At 53.6% G+C, this 13,611-nt stretch overlaps 2 protein-coding genes across 6 annotated transcripts in view; one reads left to right on the top strand and one right to left on the bottom strand.

Moving 5' to 3' along the window:
- Positions 1 to 229: 229 nt before the first annotated feature.
- Prrt1b (proline rich transmembrane protein 1B) lies at positions 230 to 5,374 on the top strand. Its single transcript, XM_052181009.1, has 4 exons — positions 230 to 239; positions 2,770 to 3,212; positions 3,952 to 4,095; positions 5,225 to 5,374. The coding sequence occupies exons 1-4, from the start codon at positions 230 to 232 to the stop codon at positions 5,372 to 5,374; spliced, it is 747 nt and encodes a 248-aa protein (XP_052036969.1).
- A 5,776-nt stretch (positions 5,375 to 11,150) lies between these two features.
- Rapgef1 (Rap guanine nucleotide exchange factor 1) overlaps positions 11,151 to 13,611 on the bottom strand; it is a 122,474-nt gene continuing 120,013 nt past the window's right edge. For all 5 annotated transcript variants that reach the window (XM_052182019.1, XM_052182021.1, XM_052182018.1 and 2 more), the window contains one exon: positions 11,151 to 13,568. In XM_052182019.1, coding sequence (XP_052037979.1) covers positions 13,418 to 13,568 — 151 coding nt within the window. In that variant the 3' untranslated portion in view covers positions 11,151 to 13,417. The remainder of the gene's footprint in view (positions 13,569 to 13,611) is intronic.

Raw genomic sequence — 13,611 nt, 5'->3', positions numbered from 1 at the left:
CGCTGCAGCTCCAACTATCCCAAGCCAGGAGGACTCAAGGTGGGTGCGAGCGCCAGGGCGCGAGGGAGCGACGTGTTTACTCAGCCGTGGACAAACAAGGCGGCCAATTATTAACCTGCCGCGCAGCGGGCACCAGGAAATCCGAGCCGGCGCCGTCCACCGGGTTGGGGCGGACCCAGACTCCAGGTCCTGAGGAGTGCAGCCCGTGCACACCCACGCTGATCAGGCCATGGAGGCAGGTGAGGGGCGCGGGGTACAGGGAACACAGTAGAGACTGAGGGTGTGGACAAGAGCTGGGCAATACTGGGGCCAGGGGACACTCGCACCCAGAGCCCGGGGGCGTCAAGAGGCTGCGGGGGATAACTCAGGAGCTCCCGCCCTTTCTTGCATCAATGCGGGACAGCTGGGGAAGGACAGGTCCCAGGTGGACAGCAGGTGTCCTGGCAGCATCAGGTGGCTCTGCTTCTCCCTCCCGGAATCTCCTTGCTGCTCTAGTGTTTGTTGGCTTTGTTAACCATCCTCCCCTGCCTCCCCATTCCCGATCAGGCTGAGGTCCCCCAAGCAGGGCAACCCAGCAAGGAGGCAGAGGTTGGGAGAGGTCTCGCAGCCTGGATCAGAGACTGCGGGCTGGGTAGGTTGGCGCGGATGCTCGGTGGTAGAGCCCCATTAAAGCCACACATCGAGCAGCGGACCCCAGGGATGGGAGTGGGGGTGGGGGCGGGGCAAAAACGCGTCTCTAGAAACTCCCAGGCTCAAGGGTCCAGGACCTGCGCAGAGTGGTGATTGGATGCCCTGGGTGCCCCTCACACTCCCTGCACCCGCTGCAGAGGATGCTGGGGTGACTAGTAGAATTCCCCTCTGTCCCACCCCCTTCTAGAACACCCCAGGTCTTGGAGCAGCCCCCTCCCCTCCCCTGTCTCAGCTGGACTATCGCCACAGGCTCGGGTGTCGAGAACTCGAGAACCCGAGGCCACAGAGCCGGTACAGCCAGAGGATTTATTTACTCCCTGGCCTCTATCTCGGTGCCATCAGGACCGGTATTTGCGCAGGCAGGATCCAGGGAAACTGCGGTTTTTGTTATGATAACTGGGACAGGGGCCTGGCATTTCTGTGACAGCGTTGTGGAAGGACGGGCTCCTTCCCTAGTGGTTCTAAGTCGATGTGCTATCTGGACCTTGGTTCTCTGGTCTAAGTAAGGGGCCCCTTAAGCCCTGAGTCCAGGGCCTGGACACCTGCTTCTCATTTTTATAACACGGTGATTACCATTATGTGGTCTGCCTCTATCTATAGGCAGTGCTGGCGGAAGGATTTCCCAAGAAAGGAGAGGAGCTCCAACGTGCCAGTGATGTGTGTGTGTGTGTGTACTCAGGCGTTCTTGTGCAAGCACTGGAGTGCTGTGGTGCACAGTGGAGGTCAGATGACAACTCACAGGGGTCTTTTCTCTCCTTCTACTATGTGGGCCCCGGGGGATTGAACTCAGATCATCAGACCCAGCAGCAATGCTCCTTTACTGTGCCGAGCCATCCAGCAGGCCTTTCTTCGTGCTTTTGAGATAAGGTCTCAAGCTGTAGCCTGCACTGGTCTTGAACTTGCAGCAATCCTTCTGCCTCAGTTTCCCGAGTGCTGGGATTGCAGGGTTTGTTGATCTTTTCTCTTGAAGACTGCTCACACAGTCCTAATTCTTCCTTCACATTGTAGATTATTCAGGTTGTGCCAGACTGTTAATGCTGTTTCTCGGCCCTGTTGTAATTCCCAGCCTTACCCAGCCTGGTCAGTTCTGGCCCGCACTCGCAGCTGGGTCACCTCTGTATTGCTTCCCCGTGGTTGGGTCCTTTCTCAGCTTCCTGTGTTTGTGTGGGTCTGCCCCAGGCACCTGGCGCTCAGAGCTGCATCCGGTACTGGGGTGGGAGGAGATTGATTCTTGAGCCTCAAAGCATCCCCGATTGTTCGGGACTTAGGCTCCTCGGGACCAGAGACAGTCAAGGGCAAAGGGATCAGACCATGGCCCAGCTCACATGCAGTGCTCATGGAGTTCAGAATCTCCCCTCTGTTCTTTCTTCGAGGCCTTTCCTTTATCCTGGGCTCAGCAGCACAGACCGGACTGTGTGCCTAGCAGCTTTACCCCAGTTCTGCCCCGCATCCCTCCTGTGGCCAAGTCTGGGGCTCAGGACTGGGAGGGAGCAGGGGGTGAGGAATCTACCCCCTGTTCTCACTTTCAGTGACTCAGGTGACTTTTGTATAATCAGCTGGAGAAAGGGTGGCCAGGACTGGAGAGATGGCTCAGGGGTTAAGTGCACTGGCTGCTCTTGAGGAGGACCTGGGTTCAATGCTCAACACGCACCTGGCTGGTCACAACCATCGCTGAATATATCGCCCTCTTCTGGCCCCCATAGGCACTGCATGCATATGATGTGCATGCTACATTCATGCAAATGGATCTATTTTTTAAAAGGTGTGGTTAAAATACACAGCATAAACTTTTCCATTGTGAAATTTTTTTTGTCCTTAATTTTCTTCCAGAGAGGGGAGGACATAGGTCAGCCTCAGAAATTATCCTTTCGGTGCTGCCTACTGTGTATTTTGAGTCTCTCATTCGGTTAAGGTGACAGGCCAATGAACCCCGGGGACCCTGTCTCCACCACCAGGATGGCAAATCTCTGTCACGACTTTTATGCAAGTTCTGGGTGTTGAACTAAGGTTTCATAGTTGCGCAGCAGACATAGCATCCATCTTGGCGGCTCTGACTCCCAGCCCTGCTTTTCTCCCCAGATCCAGACGCTAAGGGGGGCAACAGCTCCGCAGGCCGGGAGGACCCCCCAGCCAGCGAGGACCAGCGCAGCACTGCGCAGCCATCGCTCCCGCAGCTCCCGCGGCGCCCGCAGCTGCTGGAAGAAGATGCGGGGCCGGAGGAGGATCGGGCCGAGGCTGCAGAAGACAGAGAGCCGGCCCGGGGGGACCCAGAACCGGTGTCTGTGTCCGGCGAGGCGGGGCCAGGACCCAAGGCCACTGGCGGTACTGTGCCGCCCATCGGCTTCGTGGGCGAGCCTCCACCCTACGCGCCACCGGACCCCAAGGCAGTGGCGTTGCTCTACCCGCCCTTCCCGCAGGTGCCAGTGCTGTTCCAGCCTGCACCGGGGCCCGCCGCCCTCTACCCGCCACCCACCAGCCCTCTCTTCCCACCCACTGGTGGAGCCGCCTTCCCTTTCCCCACGGTGAGCACAACGCCCCAAGGCACAGAGTTAGGACCAATAGGAGCTGTTCAGGAAGGAAGGATACTGGGCACCGCACAGGCTGTGGGGGTGGGGTGAGGCAAGTCAGGTGTTCTGAGAAGGACGGGGCTGTTTGGTGGTAAGAGGAAAGGAGACAGCTGGGCAGTGGTGGCGCACGCCTGTAATCCCAGCGCTCTGGGAGGCAGAGGCAGGTGGATTTCTGAGTTCGAGGCCAGCCTGGTCTACAGAGTGAATTCCAGGACAGCCAGGGCTACACAGTGAAACCCTGTCTCCAAAAAACAAACAAACAAACAAAAAGGTGACATCAGTGGCAAAGGCCCCGAGGGGGTGGACATCAGGCTATAGCCTGATTGAAAATAATAATAATAATAATAATAATAATAATAATAATAATAATAAAAGACAAGGTCTCAGTCTGGCCTGTAGTTGAGAACTCCTGATCCTGTTGAGTGCTAAGACTAGGTGGCCCAAGCTTTTAACCCTAGCAGAAGCCTCTCAGGCTGGCAAATCTCCAGGGTGTCAGTCCAGCCAAGTCTACCCTGTTGATAAAACGAAAGCAGGCCGCGTTGAGTTGCCAGTGGAGTCGCTGAGCCTTCACGCTCCCTGGCAGCCCCCTCTGGGCTAGATTGTGAGCAGGGCAGCGATGAGAGACTCCTTCAGCATGGGTGGGTGTGCGGAGGGGAAGTGGGTCAGCGTGACTTCCCCTGGTTCTACCCCACAGTATGGCGGCCCCATGGCGGGTGGGCCTGCTCCCATGCAAGTGGAACACAGGCCTCTGCCCAAGGACTTCATGATGGAGTCGGTGTTGGTGACCCTGTTCTGTTGCCTGCTCACAGGGCTGATTGCCATTGTCTACTCCCACGAGGTAGGTGACCCGGAGCGACACAGCCATAAGGCACAACCTCTGATCCTGTGGGGACTTTTAGGGGTGGCAGCCAGCAGCCGGCAGCTGGGCAGGACCCAGGAATGAGCCTGGCTTTCCTCGTCTGTTTTCCTCCCTTTCTTACCCCTAACCTGTAACTCAGGATCTGTTATGGCGATTTCTAAAACAAACAAACACAAACTGTCTAGGTGATGATGAGGCCCAAGGTCATCCCTGTGGCGGGGTATTTCAGCATCCTCCAGTCTGCAGAGCCTCCGGCTACCTCAACTGCCCCGCTGGCTGTCTAGCAACCGTCTGCCTGCCTGCGACTCTGTCTTGCTAACATGCGTGTATTAATCTGCCAGTCCATCTCTCCACCCTCCCTCCCACTAAGTCACATCACTCCATCAATTCAGCTACCCACCCTTCACCCATCCACCATCTATTAATTCACCTGCCTTTTCGCTTACCCACAGTCCGGACTCTACTCACCTGCCCTCTCCCTGTCCATTCACGCATTTGCACAACTGTCCATCTCCATCCACCTCTCCCTCACTAGCTCCCCTCCTCCCATCTTCTCCCCGACTCCCTCGTTACTGTCTGTACGGGGACTCACTGATGGTGCCGTGACATTCTGACAGAAGGCAAGCGTGTGTACGCGCGCACGCGCGTGCACACACACACACACACACACACACACATGTGCTTACAAGTTAACAGCCTCTTGCTGGGAAGTAGTGGGAGGTCTCAGGCCCAGGTCACCACTAGTCAGAACTGAGGGAGGCAAGCAGCTCAGAGGCAGACGTGGATTTTGGCTTTACCATCAGCTGTGGCCCGGGGAGGTCATTTAAGTCTGCTGAGCCTTTATCCTCAGCACAGTGGGGTGCAGGGAGATTTGAGGGCCACTGCTAGGTGGGGTGGCATGCACCCAGCTTGAGCACATCCCCATGCGCAAGGGGCCTCTGCCATTACTCCTGCACCTGCCTCTGCAAGCTGCAGTTGCCAACATCCTCAGAATGTCAGTTTCTGGCCTGTGGCTGCCTGGGCCTAACTTTTTAGGTGTGCTGGTGGGGGTTGGGGGGTAGAGAGGGATCATTCCTGGTACCTCCCACTCTGGCCTATCTCATTGCAGACTCGAGCAGCCCTGGGCCGGGGTGACCTAGCCCAGGCGGAGGAAGCCTCGAGGAAGGCCCGCTCACTCGTTCTCTTCAGCCTGCTCTTCGGGGTCTTCGTGTCTACCAGCTGGGTCATCTATGTGGTGGTGGCCCTCTACCTCCCCTGAGGCCCAGGACTTGCAGGCTTGGCTGGGCCCTTTCTGTGGGCCCTGGTCCCTACTGTAGTAGCCAGCCATTGCTCACACAGGGCAAAGGGGAGGTGGGCTCAGAAGCTCTGTCCATGAGGCCTTGGGTAGGATCCGAATCTGAGGACACAGGCCCACACAGCTTGGAAGTCTTCCTGGGATGTGTGCCTTCACGTTTACTCTTGGAGAACACAGAAGACTAAAGCCCTCACTGTCTTCAGAGCCTGTGGAAGGCCATGGCTACCTCCAGTCCAGCTCAGGACTGGTGCAGTCAGTGTGTGCTCTCCCTAGGATTTCCTGCTGGGAGAGGCCAGGACTAGTATGTCAGTCAACAAAAAGTGGCAGAGCTTCCTGTTACTACTTCAGGACACAGCTTTCTGTCTTCCGTCCGTCCGTCGGCGTGCAGCTGAGCCCCGGGCCTGTCGCCTGCCCTTCTCTATTGCCCTCACACTTGAGCTTCAATACACAGGATGCCTCATGTCCACTTTTTTACAAATGTCTCTCCTCTTTACCACTCTGTTGGGTACCTGTCTGAGGCTTTGGCTTCTGTCTCCCTGCCGTAGCTCCCTGCTCAGTCTGTCTTTACAGTCATTGCACACCTGTACTGCCAAACCTCAAGCAGAAGGAACAGAAGCCCAGGGTCACCCTTGGCTACAGTGAAGCTGAAGGCAAGTCTGGGCTATGTGACACTGTCTCGAAAATAAACAAGAGGATTAGCCGGGTCCCCAGTTAGAAAAGACTGTTCTGACTGGGGGTGCTCTCAGGCCAGACCAGCCCACACAGTAGGAGACACCTACAGAACAAATCACAGCTGTTTCTGTATGCCCTGGGGTCAAGTTCAGCTGGCTGTGAGACAGACTGTTGTCTCAGGGGTCCCATCTGTGAGAAGGGCACCGGGAAAGACTGTAAGCAGACAGCTCCTCCTATTCAGGCTCGCCTTCCCTTCAGGCCCTGCTGCCTGCAGCCACAGTCCCTGGGGCCCTAGAGACCCCCCCCCCCCACTAGAGCCAGAGGGACAGAGACGAGAATAAGGAAGTCGGTAAGACACAGGGCTATTCTGGAACTTGACCTTTAACATGCATGACAGCTCTAAAGAGGGGGAGAAGATTTTTAGGGGTCTGGTAGGTGCCTCAAAAGTACCTCATAGCACTTAGCAGACAACCACGCCGTCCCCTCACACCTTTTAAATAAATCACTGTGGTGTTATGCACCTTTAATGCCAGCACTCGGAGAGGCAGAGGCAAGCAGATCTCTGTGAGTTTGAGGTCAGCCTGGTCTAAAGAGTTAGTTCTAGGACAGCCAGTGCTACACAGAGAAAGCCTGTGACAAACAAACAAGTCACCCCTTTGGAGGTTTGTGAGTCACCTGGGGAATTGCACTGAACTGCTGTGAGGCCAGTCATGGTAGCCTGAGGCTCTGCATGATTAGTGGGCTTCTTGCCTCCTCTGGGCTACAGGACACCTTGGCTGGTGATTACCAATACTGCCAAGAGGCACCGGCACCAGGATCTCGCCTTGAAAGCCGCAGTGTCTGCCACTCGAGGCTGTTGTGAAGTTGCAGATGATATGAAAAACAAGAAGTAGGTTCTGGAGTGTGGGGAGGCAGACATGGAAGGCTGTGCTGTCCACTGCTCTGTATTGTATATGAATATCCATATAGTCACCAGCTCTGTAGTGTATATGAATATTCATCAGATAAGAGGGGCTGGTTCATTGGGTTAAAGCAGTTGCCACCAAGTCTGACACACCTCCAGAACCCGTGTGGTGGAAGGAGAGAGCCAACTCCTCAAAGTTGTCCCCTGAGTGCCACAGGAACACCGAGGCATATGCATACCTACCCATCCATCCATATACATACATCCAAAATAAGTAATAAAATGTGTTAAAGGGAAAGAAAACCAGAAGAGATGATTCTGCAGCTAGGATACCATGAAAAACAAAAACAAACCAAATGAATAAATACAAAAATCAGAAGGCAACTTAGTAAGGGGACTGCATACAAAATACGTGTACCAAAGTTAACTGTAATCACTTTTTTTTTTTTTCTTTTGGTTTTCGAGACAGGGTTTTTCTGTGTGGTCCTGGCTGTCCTGGAACTCACTCTATAGACCATGCTGGCCTCAAACTCAGAATCCACCTGCCTCTGCCTCCCAAGTGCTGGGATTAAAGGCGTGCGCCACCACTGCCCGGCCAACTGTAATCACTTTTTTTTTTTTTAAAGACTTATTTATTTATTATATGTAAGTACACTGTAGCTGTCTTCAGACACTCCAGAAGAGGGCAGCAGATCTCATTACAGATGGTTGTGAGCCACCATGTGGTTGCTGGGACTTGAACTCAGGACCTTCAGAAGAGCAGTCGGTGCTCTTAACCAACTGAGCCATCTCACCAGCCCTGTAATCACTTTTAAGTTGAAAATGAAAACTCCTGCTGAGAGCTGATAAGGCTTGGGTGGTTCAACGCGATGCGCTCTAAGCACTGCTGCTGGGTGCTGTGAGGGGAGCTCAGGCAATCTTTGAGACATGTTAGGAAAAATTAATGTTTGCATTTGTTCCCGGGAGTGGACCGTGTACTATATCCCTCCACACTCCAATCACACCCAGAGACAGCTTGACCCCCAGGAGTTCTGACACACCCAGTCTCACAGGAAATTCAGGGACAAAGAGTGGAGCAGAGACTGAAGAAAGGCCATCCAGAGACTGCGCAACCTAGGGATATCCCATCTGCAGACACCAAACCCAGACACTTGCTGACACCAAGAAGTGCGTGTTGACAGGAGCCTGATACAGCTGTCTCCTGAGAGGCTCTGCCAGATGTGGATGCTCACAGCCAACCATTGGACTGAGCATGTGGACCCTGATGGAGGAGTCAGAGAAGGGACTGAAGGGATTGTAACCCCATAGGAAGAACACCAATATTAACTCACCAAAATTCCCTAGAGCTCCCAGGGACTAAACCATCAACCAGAGTACACATGGAGGAACCCATGGCTCCAGCTGCAAATGTAGCAGAGGATGGTCTTATTTGGCATCAGAGGGAGGGGAGGCCTTTGGTCCTGTGAAGGCTTGATGCCCCAGAGTAGGGGGATGCTAAGGCAGTGAGGTGGGAGTGGGTGGGTAGGGGAAGTACCCTCATAGAAGCAGGAGGTCTGGGGGATGGGATAGAAGGTTTGTGGAGGGGGAAACCAGGAAGGGGGCACAACATTTGAAATGTAAATAAATAAAATAACCAATAAAGAATATTGCTCATCATAGTGACAGAGGCTAGGAAGTGATAGTGCGCGATAGCGCTCACATTTAATCTCAGCACTTGGGAAGCAGAGGCAGGTGGATCTCTGAGTTCGAGGCCAGCCTGGTCTACTACAGAATGAGTTCCAGGACAGTCAGGGCCACACAGAGAAACCCTCTCTCAACCCCGCCCCTGCTCCTCCTTCAAGTAACAGAATTCAATAAAGATCTGTCTGGCTATAGAGATGGCCTGTGGTTAAGGACACCCGAAATACACGTGCACAGAAACACAGGCAAGTACAACACCCACACACAGAAATAACACATCTATAAAGATACAGACAGCTATAGATCTATCTTATCTTTTTGTTAGTTTTTGCTTGTTTGTTTTTGTTTTTTTTTTTGAGACAGAGTTTCTCTGTGTAGCCCTGGCTGTCCTGGAACTCACTCTGTAGACCAGGCTGGCCTCGAACTCAGAAACCCGCCTGCCTCTGCCTCCCAAGTGCTGGGATTAAAGACGTGTGCCAGCACCGCCCGGCTTTAGTTTTGCTTTTTTGAGACAGGGTTTCTGAGCATAGACCCAGCTGTTCTGGAACTCGCTAGGTAGACCAGGGTGGGCTTGAACTTAGCGATGTGCTTGCCTCAGCTTCCCAAGTGCTCAGATTAGAAGCATATGCAAAAATAAATCTTAAATAAGCCAAAAGTGGAGAATTGAAGATGACATCTGATGTGTCTGACTTCCACATACACACCAACCATACCACACACCCACACCCACACAGACATGTTCACACACACACACACGTGCATGCACATACGCCTACACAGACACATGTGCATGCAGACACACATACTATTGCAATTTTAATAGTAAGTGCTTTACACCAGTGATTAGCTGAGGTCAGAGAGTCTCAGTATGTGGCTGAGGCTCAGTGTACATTGGGCAACTGACACCTTTACAATACTCAGCTCATACAGTCTTTTTGTTTGCATGTGCTGTAGCACTGGGGACTGAACCTAGGACCTCATACATGCTAGGCAAATATCTTTTTTTTTCTTCTATAAGATTTATTTATTATATGTGAGTACACTAAAGCTGTCTTCAGGTACTCCAAAAGGAGTCAGATCTCTAATTACAGATGGTTGTGAGCTACCATGTGGTTGCTGGGATTTGAACTCAGGACCTTTGGAAGAGCAGTCAGTGCTCTTAACCACTGAGCCATCGCTCCAGCCTGTGCCACTGAGCTCCATGCACTGCCCTTACAGCTGGGTCCTTTATAGTGGCTGAGGGCTCAGTGGTTTCTTGTGTGGAATCTCGCAGGCTCAGCAGCACCTGTCTATTCGATGCCATTACAACTCAAGCCCTTGTTGTTTTCTCTCCTTTTAAAGCCCATGTAGCTTGATACATCTGCTGAAGTTCCTGGTCACATAATGCTGTAATCCTTATATTTTGCTGTCTTCCCTTCAGTGTTTAGTGTGTTTCTTATGTCTTGTGCACTGGCTAGAACTGCACACACTGCAATCAATACTCAGCAGTGTGGGTGCTGAAGCCTTTTGATCTCAGAGGATGATTTCAATTTTTCACTTCTGTAAAAAAATTAATCAACTACATTTTAAGCGCTACAAAAAATAACACAGATGTCAGATTTTGGAAGTGGTTTTCATATATCAACTGATAAGTTATAAAATGAATTCTATTGCTATGGTAACTATATTGACGTTAATACCTTTTTTTTTTTTTTTTTTTTTTTTTTGAGACAAGGAAGGTCTATGTCCCCAGCACCCTTGGTCCAGAGATCACAGAGATCCCCCTGCCTCTGCCTCCCAAGAGCTGGGATTCAAGGTGTGCGTCACCAGCCAAGATTGGCGGACTTCATTGTTTTAGGTTTTGTTCTTTGTCTTCATGGCTGTGCACTACTTGTACGCCTGGTGCTGAGAGGCCAGAAGAGGGTACCGGATCCTCTGCAGCTGGAGTTACAAATTGTAGGTGCTGAGAATTTGAACCCAGGTCTTCTGCAAGAGTAGCCAGTGCTCTTAACTGCTAAGCCATCTCTCCAGCCCTCTGACTCCCATCTCTTTAGAGTCAGGTGCTGGCTGTGACCTTCTGGGTGTGGTACTTCATTCCCAGGATCTGAGGACATTCCATGGGTCTGGTCTGAAAGCACTTGGTCTTCCTCAGTACTTGTATGTGGAAAGACACAGGAATGAACGACCCTCAGGAGCACAGTGAAGGCAGAAGCTTTAAAGCCTGGTGCTTTAATGTACCCTGGATACCCCTCTCACAGGGAAGGGTGGCATGACTCTTGGGTGTGCATTTATTTTTATTTTTCCTGTGTGAATCTGTGTGTGGCCATCAGAGGACCACTTGCAGGAGTCAGCTTTCTCCTAGCACATGGGTTCCCAATGCCTACCAGAGCCCTCAGGCCCACTCTACCCCCCCCCCCCCCCCCCCCCCCCCCCCCCGCCCTTGGTCACAAACAGCAGGGACTGCAGCCTGATACAGAAAGCCTGGACACAGACAAGGCATCAGACTGGCTTTTGTCTGTTTATTTTTCTTTCATATAAAAGTTGCGCGCTTGTTCTGTCTGTAGGAAGATGCACTGTCAGACAGGTTAGTGGGGGGTTATATTACAGTGCCACACTGGGAGGCATGGAGCAGGTGTCTCGGCTTAAGGGTCAGCCAAATGTGGTGTTTGCCTTGGTCAGACCATACCCACAGGTAAGGGCTAACCCCTGCCGGGAACCCAACCGTCCATGCTGCTTAGTGTGTCTCCAGAGACCGATCTTCACAGCGCTCCCAGACCCCACCCCTAAGAAACAGACAGACATGTGGAAGCCAGGCTGCGTGAGCACTGGGCTCAGCCGCGGCCAGAGGCAGGTGACTAGGGAAGCCTGCTGGCTAATAAGTTAAACCCACACATCGCACCTCGCTGTCCCACACGGAAGCTCCAGAGCTGCCCTGGCCCTCGACTTAGTCTGCTAAGTCTCCCAGGATCGTAGGGCGGGCCTGGGGGTTCTGGGTCTAGAAGGGGAGCCCTCCTTTCTGCCCAGCTCATGCTTGGCATCAGTAGACACAGACCACAGACCCACTCTGTTGGCTGCAGCACCAGTAGGCTAGGCCTCAGTTCGGCCTGTGCTACACAGGGAGGCCACAGGGGCCTCTAAAATGCGGGGAGGACCCCGTGTGCACAGTGTTCCCACTTGCACACAGCAGCACTCAGAGCTGGTGAAGGACAGGAAGTAGGAGCAAAGACTGAAATGAAAGGACCTGTAAAAGAGGAACAAACAAACCAAAGACCCACACAACTGCTCACAAGCCTGATTCCACACATGCTCCCTAAACAATCCAGTACCGGCTGCTGCCAGAGGGAGCCGGCCAAGGGGCTGTTTACAGAAGTCCCCTCTCTATTTACAGCACAAATAAACAGAAGAGGGGCCCACAGTTCTTATTTGATAAAAGCTGCTAAAAAAAACAAAAACAAAAAACAAAACAAAAACCAGGAGGGTCCAGAGTGACAGTTGTTGCAAACTAGTACCGGCCAGCAGTTGCTGCTGTCGCTTCTTCTGCTCTGGGACTGGCTGAGGAAGCACAGAGATCCCGGTATCTGTCTGACCAAGCCCTGTGACCAGAAGAAGAGGGTGCTTGTCCATGCCAAGCTAACTGGAGGCGTGGTGCAGGGCCAGCAGCACCTCTCAATTCTGACCTGCACCCTGCTGATTAGCCCATAGTGGTGGCCACAGAGCCATGGCCAGGGACATCCTAGCCCTGAGCCCTGAACAGATTGTCAACCTCAGCAGCAGGGGTGGCTCTGCCACCTGTCTGGAGTCAGGAGGCCTCTGGAGGCCTCACATCCTAGGCCTGCTTAGCCTTCTTGGGAACAACAGACACTCCCAGGGAGCAAACAGGGACTAGGAACCTGCTGGCTGCCGGGATGGGGCAAAGGAGGAGGGAAGCCCACGGCCTGGCAGGGACAGGAGGTGGCATTTAAGGCACACAGCAAGCATGAGGGGCTGCTTGCCTCTCCCCAGGTCACAGAAGATCCTCACTCTCTGAGCCACTTGGAAGCACAGCCCTGGCCCCAGCTCAGCATGGACTCTCCCTCCCTTCTGCCTCCTTTTCCTGAGCCCCAGAGTACCGGTGATGTGGACTGGGGCTGGGGCTGGACAGCGGTGGGCAACAGGCCGGAAGGGGCTACTGGTGCTGCTGTCAGCCCAGCAGGTCAGCCTTAGTGGGCCGCGCAAGGCAGGACAGGGCTGGGGCCAGTGCCGTGAGCCGTGTCAGCCCTGTGGCTCTTGCCTATCACCCATCACACTCTCTGGGCCAGGTCAGCATGCCTCACCCTTCATGTTTCAAAGGCAGGAAGCGGACAGCAAAAGACGCCTGCCGTGGCCATTTCTACCTCCTGCCGTCTCCTGGCCACATCTCCCTGGAGGGCAGTCTACCCAAGGGTCCCAGGGCCTCTACTCATCGGGCAGCCTTGGGGGGAGGGAAGCCCGCCATTCCCCTGGCCTGCTGCTCAGGTTTCTTCTGCTCCCCAGGTGGAGGGGACAGTAGGGAACAGGAGGGAGCACTGACAGAAAACAGAAAACAAAACCAGACCAGGGCCCACCAGTTACACAAGCCAGTCCTGAGGCCTGCCAGCCAGCTCACTGTGAACCCTGGGACTTTAGCCATAGGGAGGGAGGCAAGAAACCAGCAGACTCAGGTGCTGCCACACAGCCAAGCCACGGACAGGCTGGGGCTGGGACGGCCCAGGTCCTCTCCTGGCTGCTTGAGTGTGCTCACAGCCAGTCTGCTCCTAGGTCTTCTCTTCACGGTCTGTTTTTCGCCGTGTTATGTTCCTAGGCTTGATCTTCAGAGAGAGTTCCCACAGGGCTTCCTCGGCCAGGTGGTCGCTGAAGTCGTTGAAGAAGTTTATGATGTCATCGTTTCTCCGGATTTCGTAGTGCCTGGTGGGAGAGGGTGTCAGTGAGTCCAGGGCTAGCCGAAAAA

This window comes from Apodemus sylvaticus, chromosome 5, assembly GCF_947179515.1.
Source record: "Apodemus sylvaticus chromosome 5, mApoSyl1.1, whole genome shotgun sequence".
Taxonomy (NCBI): domain Eukaryota; kingdom Metazoa; phylum Chordata; class Mammalia; order Rodentia; family Muridae; genus Apodemus; species Apodemus sylvaticus.
Note: the sequence above shows the minus strand (reverse complement) of the source record. Positions and strands in the feature narration are given on the sequence as shown.